At 39.1% G+C, this 27,466-nt stretch overlaps 1 protein-coding gene across 1 annotated transcript in view; it reads right to left on the reverse strand.

Annotated features, from left to right (window-relative positions):
- The window catches only part of SCGN (secretagogin, EF-hand calcium binding protein), a 49,749-nt gene extending 39,037 nt beyond the window's left edge, over window positions 1–10,712 (reverse strand). The window contains exons 1-3 of the mRNA XM_005553826.4: window positions 10,435–10,712; window positions 9,451–9,521; window positions 1,217–1,309 (exon numbers count right to left, since the gene is read on the reverse strand). Of these exons, the coding sequence (XP_005553883.1) occupies window positions 1,217–1,309; window positions 9,451–9,521; window positions 10,435–10,516 (246 nt within the window). The 5' untranslated portion in view covers window positions 10,517–10,712. The remainder of the gene's footprint in view (window positions 1–1,216; window positions 1,310–9,450; window positions 9,522–10,434) is intronic.
- Window positions 10,713–27,466: the final 16,754 nt, after the last annotated feature.

The raw sequence follows: 27,466 nt of genomic DNA on the forward strand, positions 1-27,466 counted from the left end.
TGAATCTTTTGTTTAGTACACCTAACTTGCTGTTTGCATTTACTGTTCTGTTGATGCACACATTGATACTTTTACATCCAGTATAATCATAATTTTTGGTTACATATACAATTTTGCCTTTGATTAAAAGTTTGGAAACAGCTACACTCATAAATCTAGAGTTTAGTTTATTCGTTTTCTGAAAAGGCAGTCTGCTGGTGAACACGCACACTTTTTATAAAGGGAAATTATCCTGCCCTATTAACATAACTTCCTGAAGAAATTGTCCTATTATTCTTTTCAATAATATGGACTGCTCAGATATGGCAGTGTCACAACATCAAGAGACTAGCTCTCCCATTGTCAGGTAATATGTCTAACAGGCAGTTTTGACTATGAAAAAATATCTTAGTTTCAGATTGACTCATTTTCACATACAGATTTATAGCTACATAGTATGAACCTGTATAGATTCCTATCTATAAGCAGAGTTCCACTAAAACCATTGCCACTTATTTGGTCATGTCATTCTAGGAAAGTAACTCAAGTCCTTATCAGCAAAATAGGGATAATGTTCCATGCCTATCATCATCTTAACTACTACGGGAATACAATAATAAAATATATGTGGAAGTCCTTTCTAAACTGTAAACATTTTTGTAACTGGAAGGAGAAATGATCAGGTAAGTTGTAGACCATCCACAGCGCTGCACACGTAGCATAGTTACATGCTTTAGTATGTGCTCCATAAAAGTGGATTAAGTTGAAGTAAAGACAGCTATTGTCTGTCATGCTTTTAATGATCTTAGGGATAGATCTTTCCTATCTCCACTGGGAGCTGATGCTGAAGTTTAACCTTATTTATTTTCAGTAAGTTTTTCCTTATATCACTGCTCAGTTTGAACAGGACACTATATAAAGAGACAAATGGTGGATCAAGTAATTGAAAGGCCTCTATCATTTCAATTCCCCAATTATAAAATAGGTACAAATATTAATTGACCTAAATAAAATGATAAAAGAATTGCACACTCTTTGTTACTAAGTAGATGAAAAAGGAGAGATGATTACTTTTAAAATGTTATCTAAGCCAACTGCCTTTCAGAAATCTCCAATTTCCTGATCAAATGTAAAGTTTCCATTGTCTTCCAAAGAATATTACAGCCCAAGACGACAAAGTAAAGAAAAAAACAGTCAAGAAGAGTAGAGCCATGAAAGATACAGTCATGAAACGTACCTCTTTCATCTGAATGTGACCATCTTTAGAAGCATCTCGGGTAGTCATAAATTGCTGTTTCACCTTGTGCAAATTTGCTTTCATGACTGTGTCCTGCAATTGACCAAACAGAGCCACATTAAAGCCACTGGGATCTCAAAGATATAGTTAGGATAGCAAATATTCAAAACACACGGCATGATAATTATGTTTTTCGAACCTGGAAAGCAGGTTCCTTGGCCATTTAAAGTGATTTTATCCTTTTGTAGAAGAAAGAGCAACGCTGGAGATTTCTTGAGCAACCAAGCACTAATCGGAATCTTGACTAGGTACAATTTACAGTTAATTAGTTATTAAAATATTGATAAAAAGAAGCTTAGAGACTAGGGTGCTGAAAGAACAAATTTGAACAGTGTTATATTTGGTTGTGACAAAAGATTGTATTGTAATTACAGATTTTCTTCCCAGTAACTCAGAGGTTTTACATTTTTTAACTGAAAAGTCCAGTTGTTCTGGGCCCCCAGGTGTATGTAACTCCTTTTTAATCTTCTTTTGTATTCTCTAAGGAAAAAAAAATAATGAGAAGGGAGAAATAATTAAAGAGGAGACCAAAGTAATAAGGTAATTGCTGAGTTAACCAAAGATGTTACAACTCCCTTCTATGTTGAACCTTAATTGTCTTCTCTGGTGGATTTTATGGTTATTACAGTAAAAGTGACATATGTAACCAACAATAAAGAATGAATTCTGATGCAAGGGTTGAGAAGCATAGATAATCCCAAAGAGTGCCCAATTCTAAGATTCTAGACTTGCTGAAATTTATGCTAAATTCATTCTCCTTAATACTATCATGCTATCCTGGTCCCAAGCCCTCCAGCTGTAAGTTAGAGGGACTTAGAAGAGGTAATCCTGCTGATTCACTACCCTCCCTGTTGGTGTTGGGGGTGGAAGTGACTCAGCCTTCAGGACACTCTCTGGATGCATCATCTGTGCACATGTGTACAGGCCAGTTATCTGGGTGGCCTTGGGCTGACTCAGTTCTTCTGCCTTTCTTACTTGTATTTTTCAAGAATAATCCTAGCATGTGCTGGTGATGCAACATCCTGAGATAAGGAAAAACTTGCCAGAACAACCCAGGTTCAAGATGTCCTAAAACACTTTAGCCCACCACATGTTGCCTTCAGGTACAAAACTCAGAAAACACTGCTTTCTATCAAGCACCTACCATGTGCCAAACACAATTCTGGCCACTGGTGACATTATAGTCAGCAAAAGAGACCTGGTCTTTGCCCTCCATCACAGGTTGGTGGAAGGCATCTTTGTCTAGCCTTCCTTTCCACTGGGACCTCTCCCTAATGGAAGAAGAGAGGAGATGGTGGAAAGAGAAACGTGGTGGGGAATTAACAACTGCTACATCCAATTCACAAGAATAGGAAAGAAGAGCAGGTAAATAAACATTTTTGGAGTGCCAGCCAGAGGATGGGCTCTAAGCCATGCTGTTTAACAAATATTATCTCCCTGGATCTTCACAAAGGCCCTGGGAGGCAGAGAAAAATGTACTATACCCTTCAGCCCCTGGCTTCCTTGCTGGCCTACTAGCTTCTTCCTCTTTGGGAAACTTGTTTTTTCTTTTGTGCTCCCGCTTCTTACATGGAAATTCTCCTTTATCATTTTCCCATCACTAGCTGAGAAAATGTTTTTGGTTTTTTTGTATTCTTGACTCGAAGGGGCTGTCAGTCCTCACCTCTTCCCCTCAGGCTGTCATCGCTTCAGTTGACCTCTTGCATATGGCAAAGAACTTGCCAGAACAACCCAGGCTCTGTTTTAGTCCTTCCTAGAACAAAATGTCCTAAAACACTTTAGCATGGCACAACATGTTGCTCTCAGGAATAAAACCCAGGGAAGACTGCATATGGCAAATGTTTTTCAGGGAGTAGAAAATCTAGTAGAAAAGTAGTACAAACTCTCTACCTTCCAGATCTTAACATATGAAGACTAATACTCAAATTCATGATAATTTTATCCATTGCTGCACTATAAATCAAAACATATGATTCATTCAGATTAGTCTTTGTGATTTAGAAGCAAAAGAGTAAAGGAGAAAAAAATCAGAGGATGCTTGGCAATCTTTTCTAAGGATCTGAGACACTCCCCTTTCATTTTACTGATGAGAAAATAGGCCAGAAGGGTGATGCTGCTGAATACTGGCAGAACAATCTTAAAACCAGCACATTTGATATCTGGTCTAGTGCACTTTCCACCACACCTTGTTGTTGCTTGAGATGAGGCAGAGAACACCTAATGGAGTCATTGCATTCCAGCATTAAGTTGTTAATAAATGAGAAATGGTTCAAACAAAATGCAAGGAAAGCTTGATGACTTGCTTTGGGGATTTTTCAGGATAGGTTCTGGCAACTAGTTAGATAACCAGATGCTTTAAATATTATAAGAGCCTGAAGGTTTGAAAGCCTTTTCTTAGAAAACCAGGGAACACTTTGGTCAGCAAGAACAATTTTAATGCTAGGGAAGTTCCTGGGCATTATGCTAGACCTCAACCCCTGACATTGGCATCCATCGTGCCAACTCATTGTAGGAGATGGGTGCATAGCAAATGTTCGATGTAAGGTAGAAAAGGTGCTGTGAGCTGATATAATTTAAGCTATTGGATCCTCTAATATCTGATTCTCTAAAATTCCAGGATTGGTGTGGATACTGGATATATAGGGAACTGCCAAGTTTCATGTCAGTCAGTAGTTTGCCTCTTCCCTGTTCAATCATACACAAACTTTTGTCAGTAAGTATAAAGATAGAATTGTACTTCCTTTTTTTTTTTTTTAATTGTTGCCTTTTGCTGCAGGGGATGATAAATAGATGAAATTCATGCAATAGAAAGAAGTTAACGAATTAATGGCTTGTATAGTTCCCAAATGGATAATAAATAGTGATCAATAAACTTTATTTGAAATAAACTGTAGTGAAGGTAAGTCTCTAAAACAAAAAAACAAAAGTTATATGAATAAGAACTAAAAAATAGCATCTATATGTATAGCTATTTTTTGAAGTTATAAACCGAAACCACTAGCATTTGTGATTGAGATGATGTATCCATCAAATGAATCTGTGTACCCTAGCCATATCAAGGTCATCTGCTGTTTCTCTGGCTTTGGTCCTGTATTTAGAAACCCAAAATGATTAAAATAAGAGGACTTGGACAGTCTGACTCTGTAAACATCAACCAAACATATTCATATGGTGATTATAAATGGGGAACAATGAAGGGTCTAGTTAAAAACAAAAAAAAATGAATACCAGCCGGGCGTGGTGGCTCACGCCTGTAATCCCAGCACTTGAGGGAGCTGAGGTGGGTGGATTACGAGGTCAGGAGATTGAGACCATGCTGGCTAACATGGTGAAACCCCGTCTCTATTAAAAATACAAAAAATTAGCTGGGCGTGGTGGCACGTGCCTGTAATCCCAGCTACTCAGGAGGCTGAGGCAGGAGAATCGCTTGAACCCATGGGGCGGAGGTTGCAGTGAGCCAAGATCGCACCACTGCACTTCAGCCTGGGCAACAACGTGAGACTCCCTCTCAAAAAAAAAAAAAGAATACCTTTCTAAATGAACACACATCAGACTAAAAATGTGAAAAAATACATTAGTGATTTGGAACCAAAGCATCAAATGAAGAAATGAGAGATAATGGCTGTATCATTTGTCTAAGACAGAGCAAGTCTAACAGGTCCCTGAGATGACAGTCTGTCTGTTGTCTTCTGTCTTCCTTTGAGTAGCCTCCTTTCCTCATGAAGGACCAAAGGTAGTGGTGAGTATGACTTAAGGCATCCTCCAAAGGTTACCCTAGCTTGGAAAACTTGCTCTCATAAACTGGAAATCATATATATATATATGCTCGCACACACACATATACACATATATATAAATATATACAGTATATATATACACACACACACATATATACACACACACACAGTGTCTGTGTGTGTGTGTGTGTGTGTGTGTATATATATATATATAAAATCTTAAAAGCATTTCAGTGTTTCAGAGAGTAAGCTTCAACGATCCTGTGTGGGATAACCACTTGGTGGATCTGAGGCAAAGCGGGGCGTAGAATAAACACTGGGAAAACTAAGGACCCAAGAAGATATTGCATCAGCATAAGAATATACACATTGGGTATTTTTGCAACTAAAAGCACCTTTCACTTATGTTATCTTATTGGTCTTCACTGTGAAACAGGCAGACCAAAACATTATTCTAATAATTATTATTTTATGGATAGGAAAATTGAGACCCAGGAGTTTTAAATGGCATGTTGCTATCACGCAGCTTTAGGTGCAGAGATAGGGAATGAGCATCGGATTTCTGCCTCCACACATAGTTGTCCTTTCCCCGACCATGAGCCTTCTTTGGAGTGGGCCTTCAGAGACAAGAGACACATTTTTTTTTATTCTCTGTAGAAGGTGAACAGGTTCTTTGAGACTCCAGGATCTTCTGTCAACCAGGTTTCCTCATGTGACACCCCACTAATCATGGTGGGATTAACCCGTCTATTCTCAGCACCAAAGATTTTGTGTGTGCTTACATTTGAGTGTTCATGTACCATACAGGAAAAGCACAATACTCAACAGGAAATCCCTCAACAGGGTCGAACTTCACTTTGAATTTCAGCTTGATGTTTTAGATTAAGAACTCTGCAAGTATAGCATTCATTTATTTATCTCTGGAACACAGGATCTGTTGGATGAATAAATGATTCTTTATGATGGGCTGGGCATTCCCAAAGGAAGTTAACTAACATGGGTCATGTCGGTGAAAAATTAGATTTTAAAGTAAATAAATGTGAAGCCAAATAAGCAGTAGCCAGATTCTACATTACCTTTAGTTTGAGGGCACAGAATCTTGGCTTCTGTCTTCTCAGATCCCGAACCCCAAAGCTCATGACTATCCCTTTGACCTAAAGCAAAAGAAACTGGGGCTTCTTCTGTTGTAATTTCCCATCAGTCCTTATCTGAGACACTAGGCTCCAGCAGGGTACTTATAATCCCTGAAGTATTGAAAGAGGCCCAGGATGTGCTACAGTCTGTACATGAGGGGTATGTACACATAGAATCTGATGCTTATCCATGGACTGGCTAAAATCTCAGCATTTTGAAAGAAAAGGTTTGCAGGGAGTAACAGAAACAGCAGCAATTGCAGCTGATGGTTCCATTAAGTCAATCCCCTGCAAGGCTCTGAGGAACAGGTAATTACAAGCAAGCTGGTTGCTCTACTGGATAGATTAGCAGGCAGCTTGCTGTTAGAAACCTCAAAATACCTTCTTCTGAGGTCTCTGTGACCCAGTAATCAGCAGAGGAAAGTAGAGCTATTCATGTCTTTGAAGGATGGCTTACCACTGCTGAACACCAGAGCGAGGGGCTGCCTGATTGTGGAGGCCTCCCTGCTGCTGGATTCTGTACTCACTGGGCATTACCAATCAAAAGTAGATGTCACAGTCAAATGGTGACTGTTCCTCAACTGAAAGGGCTTCCATTTTGGAAATCCTGCCCTATTGTTAAGAACTTCCTTAAGGCCTGCTTATTACTCATCAGAGACAAAACCCAAAATTAGGAATAGCTTCCTTAATCATGGTTGTCCAGGTAACATGGAGTGCCCAGTGAAGGTCCCTGCAAGCACACTTCCCAGAGTAGTGCCTCAGCATTTTGAAAGACATCCAATGGCAGATGACATCATTTCTAGTTAAGAGTTCAAACTTATCATCCTGGCTCCAAAAGCTTTCTTCCCAGCCAAGTGCTCATGAGATGTGCCTGGGGCTCTTGCCACAACTCAGTGGGATTGGCCTAATTATATTAGAATCCCCTCTCCAAAAGTCACCGTTCCTGGAGAAAAAGAGGGTAAAAAAACATGCAAACTGACTTTGAGTGCTTTTAAAATGAAAGATCCTTGGCAGACCCCAAATGTACTTAAATACTTACAGGATGAGACCTAGGGGTCTGCATTTTAACAAAGAAAATATAACTCTCAGGGACACTGAAATTTGATTTGATTTGCACTAGGTTAAGGATTATGAGACCTTCCAACCCCCTTTCCAGCCTCAGGGACATTTGCACCGAATGCAGTTGCGCAGGACACCAGTGAGTCCTTTTTTGTCCTCTTTCCTCAAGGATTATGCTTGCCCCTGTGTAAAAGCATTAGTCCATGGACCAGGTCTGAGATAGGGGCAGTGATAAAAACAGTCAAGCTGCAAGAGATGACATCCCTCTTTTCTCTCACAAAGGCAACAATGCTTCTAAGGTTAGCCAAGGCCTCAGATGAAGATATCTCACAGCATCCTCAGCTTAGAGCAGACCCCAACTCGATGAATGAAAATTAGATACTCCAGCTTCAACACTGATAGCAATTTTTCTCCTCCCTTTTATAAATCACTAGAGCAAGGAGCCCTCTGAAAAGGTGAGAAGTCCAGGTCCCTGATGATAGATTTTTAGGAGCTGACCATCCCATTTATTCCAAGATTTTGAATGGTTTTAACTTTGTCTTTTTGCCTTCCTCAAATACCCATGTTCACGATAGATAAGATGGGTTCCTGGAGCATGATGAGCCTTACATTTACAGATATAAATAGAAGCCCTATGGACAAGGCTGGTGGACTTCACCACGGGCTGCTGGCATGTGAAACTGGCTGCAAGATTGAGGCAGAAGCCTCACTTGGTGGAGGCTTCCTCAGCTCTACCTGTAGCTTGTGTAAGTACAAGAATGAAGGATAAAAACGAGTGTGTGCAAGTGGTCTGACGAGAGGAAAGAAGGGACTCATGTCTCTATCCTTCTCATCTGCTGATCCTTTCACTTCACAGGCTGCACAGGGTAAGGGGTGGAGTGCAGGCAGACAAAGAGCAATAAAAGGTAAAGAAAAAGGGAGATAAGAGGCAAAGAAAGGGGTGAAGGAGAAAATGATGAGGAAAGAAGTGAAAGTCAAAAAGAGAGATAAGAAAGAAAGAAGAAAGGAGAAATAAAAGACCTGGGGAAAGGAGAGAACAAAAGAGCTTTGAGAAGCAGAGAGACTGGAAAAAGAGTGGGAAAACAAAGAGACAGACAGATGGAGAAACAAATGAGAAACAGATATAAGAAAGAGACAAGAAAGATGAGCGACAGAGAGGTCAGAGAGAAAGGAAGAAACAGTGGGAGATGAGAGCCATGAAACACAGAGATGAGAAACAGAAGTGAGCAGAAAAATGACAGAGACACACATAAAAAAGAGAGACAGAATATGAGAGGCAGACAGAAATAGAGGGGGACCAAGAGATCTGTGCGGCTGAAGGGGTCAGATGTCAGCCCCTTTGTTTCTGAACTGGCTTCCTTTGCACCCCCCATCCCATACCCTTTCCATGTTCTCAACAGTGGTGAGGAGCTCCTTGTTCCCTCACTGAGCTCTCACATGAGAATGTGATGCACTTCTATTCTTCAGATAAACAGCTAAAGGATAAGGACAAATTATCTCCATCATTCATTTAAATTCAGTTGTTCCTAGAGCGTCTCCTTCTACTATGCATGCCCTGCTGGAGCTTTCATCAGATCGAGCCCATCCCCAGGCTGGCCTCTGCTCATGTGTTTCTGTGTAAAATTTTTCTCTGCTTTGGTACAGAGACTTTCAAGAGTTCACTTACATCTCCCAAGGACAGATTTACCATCAGATGGACACTAGATAGATTGGCTTCCATTTATATCTGGGCTCTGGGTATGCTGGCTGTTTCCTGGTTTGTCATTCCCTGAAAAATCTGTAACCTCTTCTAATAAAATGAATAATGGAAAAATGATTTTAAATGGTTTGTAGTTTGCTATCAGAGGACTATCATACATATGAAACACCCAGAGCCTTAATGTGCTTAACATCTTTTCCAGCTTTTTGAACAAATTGGGCTACTTTATCCTCAGGTATAAATCAATTAGCAGAGACATAACCAAGGAGACATTCAAAACCAAGCTAACTGAGTCTACAGTTAAGATCTCTGAGTGGATGACAGATGTTACACTGAAAGTCAGTGACCAGCATGTCTAATGCTACAGTTGTGCCTTTTATAAAACCTGCCTAAATCCCTCTATGTTGCTAGGAGAGGGGGAGAAATTACATGCATGCAAGGAAGAAAAGAGGTCAGATGGAATTAATAGGTACAAATCAACATAAGACTTGGATGTGTGTATCTTACTAAGAGGCATACATTAAGGCTTAGTGTGCAAGTACTTACATCAGTACCCAGTTTCATCAACATGTGGAGAAAGAAAGCATCAAGTTCCTTCTCTTCTATGTAACCTTTTTCTAAATGCAAGAAAATAAACATAAATAATAGTAACATATAAAATAACACGTGACAGTATTAATCTAAATATGTTTTTACTCTCACAATTTATAAAGCTTCCATCAACACTATTTTTGTTATTCCAATAACAAAGTGCCAACACCTACCTCTAGAAGATATGGGTTTGAACAGTAAACACCGTTCCAGAATAAGTGCTTTATGCTAGGGTTTATATTAGTGTTTGGGAAAAAAAGGCTATTAAGTACATGGATTTTAATCAACGAATAAACGTGAACTTAACAATAAAATTTAACCCAGAAATTTCTGAAGCCTGGAGAAACTTAACAGGTGTAAGTATTGAATCCCAGTTTGCAGAGTTAAAACACACCTTTTAGATATTTTGTTTCTTTATTAATAAAAACAAATATTAAGTAGTTTCATTTTATTTTCAAGTACTTTTTTGGTGGAGGAGTCGTTTTTTCTGGCGGAGGAGTCGTTTTGAAAGTTGATAAAATTTATCCTCATTTTGAGAGAGTGAAGGGTGTACAACAAAGTCACTGAGTGAAAGTGAGCCCATTTAGGGAAGGATGACTTCAAATAGCTAAGTCCCACAAGCCTTGAATGTATACAATGATATTAGTCATTATATAAACAATATATATGTATGTCTACCATATATATGGCGCGCGCACACACAAAGAGAGATTGGAAAGGGGAAAGTGGAAATTCTACCACTTAGAATTTTAACAAGGTATATAGATGTGTATCACCAGTATGCCAAACGTCTGTTAATGATACTGTATTAGGTACAATGCATTAACAACCCAGGTCGATAACTTTCCCTACAGTAAAGGGGAAACTCTAGGTCCTTTCAGTGGGCTGAGCTTAGAGCCACGTCTACACCTGAGTGTGCAAGTAGCTTGTTCTACTCACCATCCGCATCAAAGCGCTGCCAGACCTGCCAGAAGCAAGCGGCGTCCAAGCGCCCCGGAGTCGGTTCGCGGGCGCTGTCCATGGTGTTGACGACGAAGACCAGGCACCGGCGCGGAAGGACCTAGACAACTTTGGTAAGGACTCCTGTATGGAATTTCTTGACTCCCTCTCCTGCTTCTTTCCCTATCTGATTAGCTTTGAGTAACTGTTGCTGTGGAGGACGCGAGCGCTGCTGGCCGTGGCGTCGCTGAGCCGTCCCTCAGCCCTCAGCAAAAACCAGCTGCTGGAAGCCCGCCCCGCTCCTGGCGCGCTGGTCCCCGCCCCGCCCTGCGCGCTGTCCTAGCAGATCCTGTCTGTCTCTGCGCGTGGGGGATTCAGGAAGAAAGAAACTGTCTCCAGGCGTCCACGGCTCACTGCTTTTGCCCTTTAACTTGTTTGTCAGACTCAGAGAAGACATCCCTCTTACGTTTGACTCACTTTCCAAACTTGTGCCTCAAGGGGTTTTCTAGGGAGAGCTGCCTCATTTAAAGGGTTGCAGAAAGTGTCAGTGTTAGGGCCCTTTGGGCTTGAGGATTTAGAAATGTAGTGTGTGGGGAGGGTAGGTGAGAAGAGATGGTGATGGTGGTAAGTGGTTCCCTTTAAGCAAGGAGTAAGTCAACAGCAATTATTGAGTCCTGATTGTATAGGACATACACATTGCTGTACCATAATGCACTATAAGGACTTGCAACTAAATAGGGATACTGCAAGTCACTGTGATTTAAAGTAGCATCATTAGGATGCTGAGGAAAAATAAACTAAGCCGTACTCTGCCAGGAAGAGAGTCTGGGGGAGATGTGTCTGCCTGCAGGGTACTTAGGTAGAAGGCTTAGATGATTGTGTTTGGCTCCTAAGAGCCACATTAAGACCAAAGGATAAAAATCAGTTGGAGGAACACAGAGCTTTCTAACAATCAGGACTGTTCAAAATTGGGCAATGCTTTGTGAAAACGTGTACAAACTACACTGATACCTTTTGACTATATGTTTAGAACCTTTCGTTGGATAATCTATAGAAAATGCTTGGATATTAGATAAGAAAGTTGAACCAGATGTAGATCTTCTTTACGGCACCCTGACTCTGGTTTTAGCATTCAGAATTATTTATAAAAAGCACACATACATAAGTCATCTAAACCAGAGTAGTGAAAAGAACATGACACTCATGGTCAGATAGTCCTGGGTCGGGATCTGAGTTCCATTATTTACCAGCTTTGTAATTGTAACCTGCACCATTAGTTCTCATCTCCCTAAGCCTTGATTCTCTTATCTGTAAAACGAGGATTAAAACATCTGTTTTGGAAGGTTGCTGTGAGGATCAGAACCATACATAGCAATGTCCAGTGAATTATAGATGCTATGGTGTTGTAGTTGATGAGGGGTGACTCTATTAGAGAAAACAAGTAAAGTCTAAGAGATTGTCATAGCCAAGAGGAGCCTAATGGATCATGACAAAGAAATGTAATGTTTTATCCTGGACGTGATGCCGGAACAGAAAAAGGCCATTAGGTAACAATTAAGAAAATTTGAATAAATATGGACTTTAGTTAATAATAATGAAAAAAAAAATTGTTCAGAAGAAAATAGTTCTGGGTTCGGGGCCCAGCTTTGCCTCTTACTAGTTGTGTGTGATATTGGGCAAGTTACTCAAAAGAAGCCTCACTTTCTTTGACTGTAAAATGGGAATAATAGTAGTATTTACCCTGTGTTATTATCATAAAGGTCAAATAAAAAATCACATAAACCTATTGTCACAGTATATACAGTAACATTCAGTGTAAGTTAGCTACTAAAATGATGAATCTTCCATACATACATATTTGGAAGATGATGAGGTAAACTTCAGGATTTTTGAGGAGTGTGGCCTAGCCTAAAGAAGGAAAAGCAGTATCATCACCAGTGAAACAAGTGCTGGATACAAAAATTGGAGAAAAGAATATGTAGCATAGGAGGGGTTAAGGGTTCAGTATCCATAATTATCATCTGTGACTTTGGGAAATTATTGGATACAATGTCAAGCACCAGTTACAAAAAGTAATTGGTATGAACTCACCAGGGCTGATCTTGTTTTCTGATAAGTAGTGGAAAAAGATAAAACAAAGCAGATTTCAGAAGTAATAATCAAGATCTAATGTGGAGGGATGGTTAAATAAATGATAGTAAATCTCTATGATGGGCTTTGCTGCATACACAAAAATCTCGATTTTGAGCTTGATGATCCAGAAAAATTCTCAAAACATAAGGTTAAGATTAAAAAGCAAGTTTCAAAAGTGTACATATATGATGACTCAATTCTGTAAAATAAAATCCATGTTTCTACACATAGAAAACATGGAAGATATACACTAATGACATTAATGATATATTTCTCTGGAGTGGTGAAGAGGGAGGCTCACAGATGATTTTAATTTTGATATTTGTAATTCTTTTGTCTTAAAACTTTAGGCAGTAGGCATATAATGCAAGCTATTATAACTTTTTAAAGTTGTGAAAGTGAAATCTAGGGAAAGAAGAAGAAAAGTACAGCCACAAAGATGATTGTTCTCAGGACTGGAGAACAAACAGAACTTGGAACACTTTCCAGGAGCCTGTCATCTGGAGCTCTCTGGGGAGCTGCAATCTCCACTCGATAATTTATTTCCTGTTTTCTTTGCGCCCAAATATTTATCATGGCACTAGGTAGGTAGATACTGCTTAGGTATCCTGCATTCTCTCATATAAAGGTTTCCCTTTTAGAAAATCATCCAAGCCCTTAACAGAGAAGAGAGCCAGTAGGAAGGTATTTAAGGATCGTGTATCAGGAAGGAGACACCTGTAAGACTGTCTCATTGGAAAAGTTTTCCTGCCTAAACTGGAGTGATGGAGATGGGGATGAAGGAACCAGAGGTGGTTTATCAGAGTCCCTTCCTGTCCAAAAGGAGAACTCAGTGCAAAGCAAATATTCAGCAGTTGGAATCAAGTTGAAATACATTATGCATCTTATGGATTAATTAGCACTTTCCACAGAGATTCTGATTTTAATAGTTTGGAGTAAGACCTCTACATTGATTTTTTTTTTTTTAAGAGTTCCCCTAGGGATTACATTAGAACCTCTGATTAACCTTCTGTCTATAAGTTTCCTGCTGCTCATATTCTGGTCATTTTATTAATTAGGTATTGTGTCTCTGAAGGATAATCAAGAAAAGGAAAAAACTTCAAAAGAATTAACATTACTTTCTTATTAATATACTGTCTCTTCCAAGAAGAGGTTAGAATTTATACTTATATGTCATCCTGGTAAGTTTTGACAATTGATGGCTGAAACTAGCGAGCAAAATCAGTTGTTTTTCTTTTTTCCGTACTGATTTCATTTTCTCCTGCAATCATTTCCTGCTTTTCTCATTAGCATAGCTAATTGATGGTTAGTTGCACAAGAAGCGGCAGTGGTCTATAATCTGAAGCATTGCTAATTAACCCTGATGCATCCATTCAATTCTAAGCTAAAATATCTGCATCTTTTTACAAATTCAGAATGATATTTCTAACTGGAAATATAAACAGTACTCATCTTCCAATGTTGTTGAACATTCAAGCATTGTAGACACCTCACAGACTATACAGTAGACCTTAGAATTCAAAGAGACAGCCTTGGTTTAAGGCCACGTCAGTTTCAAAGGGCCATGCAAGCAGAACAAAAGAAATTGGACAGTGGTTTTCATAAGAAAATAAGAAAACACTAGAAATAGAGTTAATGTTTTAAAAATATATACATTTTACTGTTTCCTTTGCAATCACATGAATAGTACAGGTAATTTAAACAATATAGATTAGAAAAACTACAAAACAAGAAAGAAAAGCTTCTTCCATAATTTTGACACTTAGAGATAATCAGCAATAATAACGTATGGGTTTATGTCCTTATAGTAATTTTTTATATGCACAAAAAGTAGATTATACTGTTCTGTAACTTGCTCATTTCACTTAGTATTACGAAGCATGTCATTAAATATTCTTCTATGATATTATTTTAATGCTGGTATTATCATAATTTGTTTAACTAATATCCTCTTTTTAGACTTTTTAATTGTCCCTAGGTTTTCACAATCATAAACCTCTGCTGTTACAGCTAAATGTTTGCACACTCTAGTAATTATTTCTTCAGGATAAAGTTCTAAACCCACAAGTGCTGGGCTAAACAATGTATAGCATCTTACGTCTTTAGTAACATAAGGTTAAAAGTGGCCTCCAGCTGAATTTTACTGATTTATACTGCTCTTAGCAGTGGAAGAGATACCTTTTTACACCATTATTAATAATAAAAATTAAAATCTTTGAATAGTTTAACGTAGTAGTTAATAGTGATTTTATGGGTGGGTGGTTGGGTTAATTTGGGATATTTGAAGAGGAAGGCTGAGTGTTAAAGTTAAAAGCCTATCACACTTAAGTGGTTCAAAATTTCTTGTCCTCTCTTCCCTTCCTACCCAACAGAACATAGCATCTGGCACAATGTCTTGCAAATAGTGGCTATTTAGTATTCTATATTACACCAATGATACCACCTTTTCTTAATGAGTTGATACACTAGATTATGAAAGAAGACGTTTGTAACTTATACTAAAGCACAAAAGCAGTTCTTTAAAAGCAGTCTCTTAAAGTAAGTTGAAACTAAGCATTTTTCCAGCCACTTAGACAGCCATCTTCTTACAAACTTAATAATACAAATGCATAGTATAGCTTTTAAAATTTATTTTCTTCCTATTTTTCCCCTTCTGGGTCTACATTCCTAAATTACATGCAGGTTTATCTCAGCACCAAGTCTGATACATAGTACTTACTAAACAAATGGTAGGCATAGCCAAATCTAGGTGTCTACACAGAATAAGGACATTATTATATTTAATTCCCAAATAGTTTGTAAATTTTGTTCATGAAATATTGATACATTAATAACCATTTCTTTTTTAACTTAAATACATGTGTACTTAACTTGCTAATTTGCAGCTTTTTAAAATACAATCATTTCAAAGCTATAAATTTCCTTCCAAGTAAGACTTAAGACACATCCTATGAGTTTTGTTTAATTATAATTTTCTTCTGATTCCTACTGTGATTTCCCTTGGCCCATGAGTTAAAATGTTACTAAATTCTAGGCCGGGCGCCGTGGCTCATGCCTGTCATCCCAGCACTTTGGGAGGCTGAGGCGGGCGGATCACAAGGTCAGGAAATCGAGACCACGGTGAAACCCCGTCTCTACTAAAAATACAAAAAATTAGCCGGGCGTGGTGGTGGGCTCCTGTAGTCCCAGCTACTCAGGAGGCTGAGGCAGGAGAATGGCATGAACCCGGGAGGCGGAGCTTGCAGTGAGCCGAGATCGTGCCACTGCACTCCAGCCTGGGCGATAGAGCAAGACTCCATCTCAAAAAAAAAAAAAAGTTCCTAAATTTAAATACACATGGTTTATGTAACTATTTTGTTATTGATTTTTAAATCTAATTGCATTGTAGGTGGAGAACGTGATCTATAGCAGCCATCTTTTGAAATTTGTTGAGGATTGCTTTATGGGCCTTTATAAAGTAAATATTCATAAATTTTTAGTGTGTGCTTGAAAAAAATATGAATTTCTCCATCTGGGGATGTAGTGTCCTATGTATGTTCATCACATCAGGTATGTTAGTTACATTGTTTAAACTTCTATATCCTTACTGATTTTTTGCCTGCTTGATTTAAAGATTATGAAGAGATATGTTTAAGTCTTCTGTTCTGTTGGTGGATCTGTCTGGTTCTTCTTGTCATTATTTGCATTTTTTTGTTTTATGTATTTTGAGACTATGTGACTGGGTGAATATTGATTGAAAGTTATCTGTTCTTGGTGAACGGATTCCTTTTATTATTGTGTAGTGACCTTTTATCTCTTGTAAACATTTTTGCTCTATTAAAGTTTATTTTACCTAATATTATTATAGGTGCATCCACTTTCTTTTGTAGTATTTGCTTCATCTAGCTATTTTTATCCATTTACATTCATCATCTTGCCTGTTTTAGATTGTATCCATAGAATATGTAGCTATTTTTACTTACCGTAATTACCGATATATTTGGATTTACTTCATGTTATTTTTCCTGCCTTCTGTATGTTTATTTTTCCCTTCTGTCCTCTCTGCTTTTTGCTTGATAAAGTTTTTTCTTTCATTTGGTTTTTCTTATTTATTAACTTGGAAATTATACATTCATCTTCTGTTTCAGTTTTTTTAATCCTAGAAGTATCAACATGCATACATGACTTTTAAAGTAAAAATGAATACATTTACAGCCCTTGCACATAACGTTAAAACCTTAAGATATTTCAGAACTGTCCACCCCATTCCAACTTACATACTATTGTTATTATGTATTTTAAGTGTATTTTAAATCCACAAAATATTACCATTATTTTTTCATCTAGTAATATTTGTTTAGATTTTCCCGTATATTTGTCTTTGTTTTTGCTCATCTAATTCTTCTTGCATTTCAGAAATTCCATCTGGGATTACTGTTATTCTTCCAAAAGTGCATCCTTTAAAATCCCCTTTATTCAAGGCCTGTTGGAGGAAAAGTCATCATCTGTCTGAAAATGTCTTTATTTCACCATTGCTCTTGACAAAAAAAAACGTTGTCAGATATTGATTTTTGTGTTGACAGCTACTTTCTCTTAGAACGCTGAGATTATCTTTCCCTCAGGACCTTCTGAATTCCTTTGCTGCTGTTGACAAGTCAGCTGTTTGTCTTTATGTAATTCCCTTATAGGTCTCCGTTGTTTTGCTCTGGCTGCTGTAAGGATTTTTCTCTGTCTTTGGAGTTCTGTGGTTTTAGTACAATATGTCTAGAGATTTTTTTTTATCCTGCTTAAAATTCATGGGGCTACTTGAATCTGTGATTTGATATCTCTCATTAGCCCTAGAAAAGTCTTAGCCATTAACTCTTTAATTTCTCTCTCTCTCCACTCCTTCCCTCTCCCTAACCATCTCTCTCCGCTTTTCTCCTGGGATTCTAATTAGAAATATATAAATCCTTCTCACTCTAAGTCTCCTCCTCTTCATTACTATTCATATTTTCTGCCACTTTGTTTCTTTGTGCTGCATATTGCATAATTTTTTCAGATCCATCTTTTAATTCACTGATGCTCAGTGCAGCTGTATTTAATCAATTGTTAAAGTCATTATTTAAGTTTTTAACATTGTATATTTTGTTCTTTTTAAAATATGTTTGATTATGTCTCGTAGTTTCTTCTTCTCTCATATTTTCCATCTTTTATTGATTTGAACTGATTAAAATTAACTATTGAACATTCTACTTCTCATTTTTCCCATCTCTGAAGTCTGATTCTACTGTGTGTTATTCCTGCTAGATCTCACTAATAGTGACATATTTTCTTATGTTATTTTTATAATTTTGACTGTATACATTCATAAGTCTTGGAACTACATCTATGGGAATACTTTAAAGCCTAGGCTGAATTTCTCCAGAGAGAATTTGCATTAGCTTATACCAGATGTCTATGGCATTATCTGCCCAAGGCAACTTTAAACCAAATTCATAGACTGAGGTTTTTTTGTTTTGTTTTGTTTAACACCCAGTTAGAATGAATTCAGGCAGCAAATATGTATGAGGGCCAATTTGTGGTTAGAAATTCTTATGTTAGGTGATTTTTCTCTTCCATCTGCACTGCAGTTTGGAATAGATATTTTTTAATGAAGTCACTTGGGCTTTATTATTTCTAGATTTCACTAACATTGATAGGACTCCTCCTTAGGCTTTGTCTCTTGATGCTGTGAAATTTGAAGGACAAATTCACCTGATTTGCTAAATATTTTCAAAGCAGAAACTAGATCCAGCCTACACTTACCTCTCTGCATTTCTATTTTCACTTAGCTGAGACCCTTAATATCTTTTACCAAATGGTCCGTGCATCAGAGCATTTTTGATTTTGAAAATAGTCTATCAAACATTTTCAGTGTTTCTTCAGTGACTGGGTGTGATGGTTAATACTGAGTGTCAACTTGATTGGATCTAAGGATGCAAAGTATTGATCCTGGATGTGTCTATGAGGGTATTGCCAGAGGAGATTAACATTTGAGTCAGTGGGCTAGGAAAGGCAGACCCACCATTAATCTGGGTGGGCACCATCTAATCAGCTGCCAGTGCGGCCACAATATAAAAATAGGCAGAAAAATGTGAACAGGCTAGATTGGCTTAGCCTCCCAGTTTACATCTTTCTCCTGTGCTGGAAGGTTCCTGCCCTCAAACATCCGACTCCAAGTTCTTCAGCTTTGGGACTCAGACTGGCTTCCTTGCTCCTCAGCTTGCAGACAATTGTGGGACATGATATTGTGAGTTAATACTACTTAATAAACTCCCCTTTATATATATGTGTGTGTGTATATATATGTATACACATATAATACAGTGGGTGAGTCAGCATACTTCATCCACCACATTGTTAGAGGTCACTGAGTTCTTAATGTCAAGACTCCTTGTAAAAATTTCAGTTTTTCTGTGTAGACGCTAAATTAAAAAGTGTGAAACTTTATTTTTTGTAAATCTCAATCATTATAGTGATGAACAGGTTTGGTGTGGCTTCTTTCCTTCTCTCTCTCTCTTTTTCTTTCTTTCTTTTCTTTGTCTTTTCTTTCTTTCCTTCTTTCTTTTTCTTTCTCTCTTTCTTTCATCCTTCTGTCTTTTTTTGTCTTTCTGTCCTTTCCTTTCTTTTTTCAACTCTGTCAAGTTCTTCTATCCCTGGTATTCTTTTTGAGAATAGAGTAGATGCCTGAGGCTAAAGACATGACAAAGGAGAAGAAAGTGATTTATAAAATTTGCTTGTCAAATGAAAGTGTCTTATCTTTGTCAGTCTCGGGATTTCAGAGATATTATCATTACAAGCTGAAACATTTTCTGCAAACCTTTGAAGACTCAAATAAAGCCAGCTGGTGAATTACAATGCAGGATGGAATAAGTACAAATTTACCAGGTAATCTGGATTTAATTAGCTACTTGGCTTCTGCTGATTACAAACCTCCCCCACAACCCCACTAGGAAGGAGCTGCCCACAGTTAAGTCCTCTGAATGCGTAAAGGTGGAGAAAGTTGGACTGACAGCAACTGTCATGCTAAATTCAGATGATCCACCTAAAACTTCCATCACTAGATCTGGAAAGGATTTTTTCTCTTTTCTTTTCTTTTTTTTTTTTTTTTTGAGACGGAATCTCGCTTTGTCACCCAGGCTGGAGTGCAATGGCGCGATCTCAGCTCACTGCAGTCTCCGCTTCCTGGGTTCATGCCATTCTCCTGCCTCAGCCTCCTGAGTAGTTGGGACTACAGGCGTCTGCCACCATGCCCGGCTAATTTTTTTTTTTTTTTTTTTTTTTTTTTTTTTTTTTTTTTTGTATTTTTAGTAGATACGGGGTTTCACCGTGTTAGCCAGGATGGTCTCGATCTCCTGACCTCATGATCCACTTGCCTCAGCCTCCCAAAGTGCTGGGATTACAGGTGTGATCCACCGCGCCCATCCTGGAAAAGATGTTTTACAGCATTGAATTCAGTGTTTTCCAAACCTTCCCTGCTCATAGTCTAATTTGGGTTAAGGGTAGTCTAATTTGGGTTAGGGGTGCTCATACAATATAAAGATTCCGATTTGCTATCCAAGATCTGATGGATTAATATTCCTAGAGCAAGGGCCTGGAATCTGTATTTTAAAAAGCCATCTAGGAGATTTTAATCATCTATAAAATTTGGGAAACACTGATCTAGCATTGTTGAGAAAAACAAGACCCAGAAAGATGGGATGCCTAAGGTCACCCAGGCTTCCCGACTAGCTGTCTTGTATCCTTTTCTTGACATCTATGGAAGGTTGTGAGGAACGATAAAACTGACTTGTATCATCTGCTTCCAATTGCCCAGTCATGGCATTGGGCACATGCAAGCACTTGGACAAGTTAAGAGAGCACCAAAGACATATGCGTTAGGGATTGTACCTTCCCTAATCATGAAGGATCTTTTAAGGATCCTTATGAAAGATCCTATGGAGGATCTTTTTAAGGATTAAGCAGAACAAACTACTCCATTCTTCAAATCCTAGTGGTTGAGAGTGAAGGTCAACAGGATTTCATTGGGTTACTTGTTTTCTTCCAGTTTCTACCTCATTCAAACTGGAAGTCCTTCGCACACAAAGCCTTGCCTAGTATGATATCTGCTGATGCACATTTAAATGCCAGCCAAGGCTTATGCTTGGTAAATGGAGTTTTCTACGTAGAGAAAGGTGAGTGGCTTTAGGGCATGGTATTGTCTGTATGCCTATTAATGTCTAGATCCAGCAGTAAGTGCCCAGGAGGGGTTCAAGTTTTCTGCTTGGGACTGAAGAGGACACTTCCAAGGAAAGAAAAAAGTTGGGGCATACACAGGAGGGCTCTAGCATTCTGACCTTTTGTACCTGATTTAAACTGGTATTTTCCTAAGAATGAATGCATTTGTGTGAAGCATGCCAAGAGTTGAGCCTCTTTTCAGAGAAAGGTTAATATTTTTCTAGGTGCCTACCCAAACTTTCATAGGAGAGTCCAACTTAATAAAGTCCTCAAATAAACAGAACAAACAAGGGTTCACTTGTTTCCTGGGGATAGCTGCCTCTATGTTGAACAGAATGCATTTCATGAGGCTATAAGCAACTGCTGAGATGTTTGCATTTTCAGAAAGCTCAGAGATTCATCAATATTTACCTGGAGAGATTTCAAGTTGTTTTGCTGACATTATGTGGACTAATATTTCCTTGATAGAAATTTGGCAAATCCAGTTGCAAATACCTCTATGCTAAATTTAAAAGGAATGGCAGAGTAACCCATGGGTAACAGTTTCATTCCAAGCATGAACTTGTTTTGTATCTAAAAGCCAAGCTCTTTGGGACTTCTATTCAGACATAGACAGAAGGAAATACAGCACAGGACTGAAAGAGGGTATGATCTTAGAAGGAGCTCATGTTTCCAGCTTCTTCCCCTGTTTGTTTTAGGGAATTCATTAAATAACACCCCCTTTTCCCCCAATTGAGATATACAACACAGAGCTAGGTGAAAAATCAAAATACTAGCTTTATCACTAATAAAAGCTAGAAAAGAGGATATGGCTAATACGTGAGCATCATAGGCTTCCTAATATTTTCTGATTTCCAAACGATATGTACCCACAAGCCACAGGAAGAGCTAAGCAGCCACAGGCATCTCCATCATAGGAAGAGGCTAAGCTTATCATGTGGTACAGAAGAGGCCAGAGTGCACCTCGGGATAGGCAGAGCTATAGAGTCCGCATACTCATCCCCTCACAATTCATATGTTGAAGTTCTAACCCCCAATATGGCTGTAGTTGGAGACAGGGCCTTTAGGGAGGTAATTAAGATTAAATGATGTCATAAGGATGGGGCCCTAATCTGATGGGATTGGTGTCCCTATAGGAAGAGGAGGCAAGAACAGAGATTGAGTCCTCTCCCTGTGTGCATAGATGGAAGGTTATGTAAGCTCACAGCGGGAATGTGGCTGTCTTCAAGTCAGGAAACGAGGTCTCACCAGAAACCAACCATGATGGCATCTTGATCATTTTAGCCTCCAAAACTGTGAGAAAATCAATTTCTGTTGATTAAGCCACCCAGTCTGTGGTATTTTGCTGTGGCAGCCCAAGCAGACTAATATAGCCCCTTTTTCTAAATTCACCAATTTATAAAATCACTAAATTCACCAGTGAGAAGGTGAGAGGAGACACATGTGCATCTGAAGAAAAATGGCAATTATTTAGTCCAGATTTCTCCTTTTGGGGTATGGAATGGAAACAGCCTCCCTTTTGTGGAAATTTGAGGAGAGGAGAACAAGCATTCCTCCTTAACATGCTCCCCATGGGAATGCTGCCTCTAATTATTTCTGACAGTGGTGTGTCCAGCCTCTGACCCAAATACCAAGGAAAAAGTCCGCTCCTCCTGAGGCATCCCACTCCATCTTTGGAGAGCTCTGACTCAGGGAAAATTGCCTTCAATAAAATCTACGCCCTGCAGTGCTCCAATGTAAGCCACAGAGATTTGGCTGAAGCTTCCCTCACTTCACAGATTTACAGACATTTAAGGATACCTGTCTTTTATCTCCTTATTCTTCCTTTTCTTGAGTTAAACACATATGGGTCTCTTAATAGCACCAAGTGGTCCCCAGGACACTCTAGTGGGTTTCTAGCCATTAGGTCCTTCTGCTGGGGACCTTCAGTCAATACTCTAGCTCAGTCTGATTGGACAGGGATGGGGAGAGTTCTTTGTGCTACTTAGTTACTACAAAAACATTGAGGCGAGACTCAGGTGTACTTGCAGCCCCAGACCGGCCGAGTAGTTTCCTTCCATGCTCTGAACGTAGAGCCCTGTATTCACTGGTGCCCAGCTTAGGGCTCACAGGGCCCTGGCCAAGCGTTTCAGGTAAGTAAATATTTGGTCTGTTATTCACCTCTTAGTGAATGTTCTGCCATATTATTGAGAACCCACAGAGAGTTGTCATTGGCCATAATCTCCAGGTCTCTGACCACCAAGTCACCCTACTCTATTACTGTGCCCTTCTTTTTTAAACCTAAATGTAAGACTTTGGTTTTGTTCTGAATACGTTTTAGCACTTTGGTTCCAGTCTGATTATAGCCCTTTCTTTCAAAGTCCCAGCCTCAAATTCCCCTCACCTCCACTTTCTTATTCCATCCTCCTGCCTCCTGTCAACAGAGGATCTATTCCTAATATTTCACATTGGGTGTGATGTGGGCACTAAACAATCAGAAAGGACACTAACACAGTGCAGGGGGCTAAGGGAGGTGCCCGGGCCCCCTGCTGTACCAGGCTTTATTCCTTTAAGGGGGGTGGGGCTGGTGTCTAGATATCAGAAAGATCTAAGGGGTCCTAATGGAGAGGCTGAGTTTGCTCGGCTGGTAGGGGAGGCAGCCTGCAGGTGTTCTGGACAGTGGTTATTACCAACTGGTAAGGAACCATATCATATTATATCAACTGTTGTGGGAACAGCTGATGGATCTTTTAAATTTGAGTTCTTCCTAGACTGAGGCAGCATGACCCTAATGCTCCTGGCAGAGAAATGGAGTTCAGAACCGTGACTTGCTCACGGTCCACAGGCAGAGAGTGGCAGACTCAGGATCCTAACTCTGATCTCCAGCTTCCACGCTCCTGCCTGTGGCCAAGTTCCCATGATTTTCCAGTGAATATGACCAGGCAAGATGAAGTATAAGAGAAGTAACAGAAAATGAGCAAAAAATATTTTTCCCAGAAGCCAGACACACACCTACTATATGATTACAATGTATATGAAATTTCTAAAAAAAGGCAAAACTCCACAGACAGAAAGGAGATCCATGGCCATAAGATGTCAGGGATATCTACTTTTTTGACAAAAAACAGGCAGGATGGAACTTTTTGGGTGATGGAAGTGTTAAAAAAAAAAAAACTGGATGGTGGTGCTTGCAAATCAGATGAATTTACTAAAATTCATCAAACTATATTTAAAGTGGGTGAATGTTACGTTATATAAACTCTACCTCAGTAAAGCTGTTGACAAGGATTTTTTTAAAAAAGAGGCCTGGCGCGGTGGCTCACATCTATAATCCCAGCACTTTGGGAAGCCGAGGTGGGTAGATTGCTTAAGGTCAGGAGTTCGATACCAGCCTGGCCAACGTGGTGAAACCCTCTCTCTACTAAAATACAAAAATTAACCAGGCATGGTAGTGAGTGCTTGTAATCCCAGCTATTAGGGAGGCTGAGGCAGGAGAATTGCTTGAACCCAGAAGGCACAGGTTGCAGTGAGCCGAGATCGTGCCACTGCACTCGAGCCTGGGTGACAGAGAGAGACTCCATGTCAAACAAACAAACAAATAAAATTTTAAAAATAAAAAAAGAAGGAAAGCATTTGCCAGCATGAATTCTACTCCATTCTATGAGTACATATTGTTTCACAGTTCTCCAAGCACAGAAGTTGGGCACTTCAGGGTTGGTGTTAACTCTTTCTCACAAGTGATCTCAGTTTATAGAGCCATTTTAAATGACCAGTTTATTTCTAGCTGGTCCATAAGAAAAGAATTGGCCCCCTGAAATCCCTTAGGACAGTGGTAACCCACATTATACTCATTCAAGAAGTCAATGAGGTTCAATCATCTAAATTTTTACTGATAGCCCACCCAGTGACAGACACCTTTCAGGAGCAGTCTGGGACAGTTGCTGACAGCAGATAGTTGGCACTAAACTGAAAATAGAGGACTTGAGGTTTGTGGCCTGGGAGCCAGAGTTTCAAGGAATAGTAACCAAGAGAAGCAAACAGTGCATATGACTTACTAATTAGTAAATGATCTGCAAAGACATTCTTTTTATTTAACATAATATGTTTTCAATGATTTTTTGACAATAAACAGCATGTAATACAAGTGAAGGTTCAAATAAAAAAACCCAGATCCAAGTTAATTAAAGTTAATTACTTAAAATGATAAAGCTTCCTGTTTTGAAACAGCAAACATTGAAATTTTTTCTTGCTTACAGGATGACTTAAAACTCATTTTCAGGTCTGGCTCCTTATTGCCAGACATTTCTCTCCTCAACACCATGTGTGTCTTGCTCTTTGTTCCATCTGTGGCTCCCTTCCAACAAAGCCTGCCTGGTATCTGCCTCAGAGTTTGCCCAAAAGAAACTTGGCACCGAGGTATGTCCCATCTCTTCACCCGAACTGCAGCTTCTACGCAGTGGTCTCTTCCATTATTGATTGCTGGATAACACAGCGTAGAGAACAGCAGTCATTTACTTGCTCACAAGGCTGTAATTTGGCCCAGACTCAGCAGGGGAGGCTTATTGCTGCTGCTTGTGGCATCACTTTGATTGGGCCTAAATGGCCTTGGGAGAATGGCCTCCCTCACCTGGCTCGCAGGTGGTGCTGTCTGTCAGCCAGGAGCTCAGCTGGAGCTGTCCAGCAAAATGGCCCAGTTCCCCTCCATGTGGCTCACCTGGGATTCTCATAGCATGGTAGCTGGATTCTGACAGATTCTTTGCTTGACCAAACTTTTGACAGGCTCCTAAAACTTCTCCTAGGCTCATCTATACACTTTTTGTAAAATTCACTTTTAGCAAGAGCCTTGCTAAGTCAGTTTAGCAAGACCGTCCCTTACTCCTTTCTGGATATCTGATCACTCTCAATATCTGACTGGTTCTTCAGCCTTCACCATCCCTCAGATAATGTCTGATCATCCTGGCCTGCCTTCAGCAAGGAATCCTGTTAGGTCAAGTTAGTCAGAATCTTCGTTACCCCCTTATGTCTTAGTTTAGTAAATTTTTATTCACTGACATCATCTTGCTCCTTGGACTTCAGAGTTGAGCCCAATCTCTTCCCCACACCAGAATTCCATTACAGTGTTTCCTATACCTATAGAGCACACCCCCTCCATAAAGTCCATAAATGCCTTAACAAGTGTTATTTAATATTGTTTTAATATTTAATATTTCCAAGCCAAAGCATTCTAAGAGACAAATATGGAGGCTGTAGATAGGCCCACCCTCATAAATTGCACCACATCACTATTGCCACATTCCATTGATCAAAACAGGTTGCAAGGCCAACCCAGACTGCCTTTCAAAGCAAGGCATTGTAAAGAATTTTCAGCTACCTTTCCTCCACTGCAATATTTCTGACTCTAAAAAAATACCTGTTCTTTTAAAATAGATTTCTTTTTTTTGTCTTGTGGATTCTTTTTTCTTTTTTAATATTTACTTATTTTTAACATATTTATTTTAAGTACCATTCAGAATGCTTTATCATCACTGGCAGGAGGGTTTCCTTGTTGCTTTATAATCTTTGTTTGTGACTTGATCTTCATGAGAATCTTGTGCCTGTCGCTTTGTTCATGGAGGCAGTCCCATATTGTGGATAAATCCCCAGCCCAAGGAGAAAGTTTTTTTACTGTACACATACATGGATAGAACAATCTCTTTCTGGATCCTAGATTTTTGGTGTTAGGTGTTAGGATGGGAGTGAGGGCTTACCACATCTGCTCAGTTCATCATCTTAATTTGAAGTTCCCATGATAATCTCTTCTCAATGACAAATTTAAATCTCTCTTTTACTAGCTTGCCTCTGCCAGTATTTGCAGTTTCTTCCCAGATTTAAAATCATACCTAAACACTGTAGTGATTAATTTGAAAAGTTAATAGTGATTTGTTCACAGGTAGGAAGAAAGTCACTCTACTAGGATGAGGAAAATAGTAACACTATGCACTTAAATAATGAGGTGGCCAGTTTCTGTAATATAAGTTGCAAATATTTTTCCCAGTTTGTCACTTATATTTTAACTATCTTTATGACCATATTTTAAAATGTTTATGTATTAAGAGTTGGAATTATTAAAATGTTCTTTTCTGGCTTCTGGTTTTGTGAGAAAAGAAGGTTTTGATCATTTTAATTATTCTCATCAGTGTCTTAGCTATCGGACCAGCTTCCCATTTACTCACTGTATAGCACTGTGATCTTACTACTTTGTAAAATTGTTGTCATGGTTTTTTCCTATGTTATGTGATATAAGTGAGGGTTATGATGCATTTCCCATGCATGGGCACCATAAGAACATACTGTTTTCCCTAAAAAAGAACCAAAGCATGAAAACAGAAATACCACTATCATGGAACTTCAACCAACTAATGATACACTCATCTTCCCATGTTCCTTTTGATTTATTCTTCAGTCTCCATTTTCTGCACACTCCTCATCAGACAGACTGCTGGGGAGGCCAGAGGCAGCCTCTGCTGAAAGTCTCTCTTGGATGCTTGCTGCTGCCCCAGAGGAAGAGGGTGCAGTCTGCTTTGTCCAGACCTTGGGCTAAAGGTCAGCAGTGGCCCTTTTCACTCAAATGTGGACAAGCATGAGTCACCAAGATCAGGGAACCCATGGATTAAGAGCCAAAGGTCCCTAGAAACAAGTACCTTTTATTGCCTACCATTGTTCT

This window comes from Macaca fascicularis, chromosome 4 (genome assembly GCF_037993035.2).
Source record: "Macaca fascicularis isolate 582-1 chromosome 4, T2T-MFA8v1.1".
Lineage (NCBI taxonomy): Eukaryota > Metazoa > Chordata > Mammalia > Primates > Cercopithecidae > Macaca > Macaca fascicularis.